A 1083-nucleotide genomic window follows, 5' to 3' on the forward strand; every position below is an offset into this window, starting at 1 on the left:
CCCCCGATAGTAAAATCTTACCATGTAACTGCATTCGGGGTTTTTCTATACGACTTTCTCGGGAGTACTTTGGAGTACTCTGGGTCGTCCCCGCATTTGTCTAAATTCTCTGCATTTTGATTGGCTCCTCCAGCCGCCTGCGATGCCATATTAGCCAATGAGATCAGCTCCTCGTACGTAGCGTCCACCACAATGTCGTCCATCTCAATGAAAGCCTTGGTCGAGGATTGCTCCTCCTGACCATCTATAATAGGCAAGAGAATGAGCAGTTCTATTAATAGACGAGTTCTATATATAGAAGTAAGATGAATATTATGGTCGAGGGTTGGCCCTCCTGACCATCTATAATAGGCAAGTGAATGAGCAGTTCTATATATACACGAGTTCTATATATAGGATATTCTCAATGAATTTGTCGACTAATAATTGTCCTTCTAGACCGTCGGTGTATTCAAGCGAATGAGGGTTCTCATTTATAGACAATTTATATTTCTAATAGTAAGGTCATATCTTTCCCAAGCAACGTAAATGAAGGGTTTAGGGTTAAGCCTTTAGCCTCCCTGTCCGTCGATCCAGACAAGTGTGTGATATGGAACAGGCAGGTGGAATTCTATAAATAGACGATGCTTGCTATAAATCGACGATGATCCCTATATATAGAAGTGTACTCCCATCTACATCAATAAGACACTTGTGGTGGAATGGTCACATCTACCTTCTGTAGCTGCATAAACAGACGGGTGCTATTGAGGTCCATGCATAACGTGGACATTTATCGGGTGCAAACACGGTTGTGCCAGACCAGGATTTATATCTATAGATGCATAAAACAGACCGGTGCTATTGAGGAATATGGTTAATGTGAACATTTATCGGATACACATTCAGTTGTGCCAGACCAGGATGTATATCTCTAGATGCATAGACAGACGGGTGCTATTGGGGTCCATGGTTAATGTGGACATTTATCGGATACACACATCATTGTGTATGTATATCACCCACATACCCGGAGCCCCAGTTGCACTATACGTGACGCTGGCTGAGAAGGGCTTGATCATATCCATCAACGTAAACTCACGC

General features: G+C 42.8%; 1 protein-coding gene across 1 annotated transcript; it reads right to left on the minus strand.

The window, feature by feature from the left end:
• Positions 1-17: 17 nt before the first annotated feature.
• On the minus strand, positions 18-244 carry SARC_16741 (hypothetical protein; the record flags this gene model as incomplete). The annotated part of the gene is made up of 1 exon (XM_014289156.1): positions 18-244. A coding segment is annotated over one exon (227 nt), but the record flags the coding sequence as incomplete, so codon positions are not given.
• Between the last annotated feature and the right edge of the window lie 839 nt (positions 245-1083).

Source organism: Sphaeroforma arctica (genome assembly GCF_001186125.1).
Source record: "Sphaeroforma arctica JP610 unplaced genomic scaffold supercont1.8763, whole genome shotgun sequence".
NCBI lineage: Eukaryota > Ichthyosporea > Ichthyophonida > Sphaeroforma > Sphaeroforma arctica.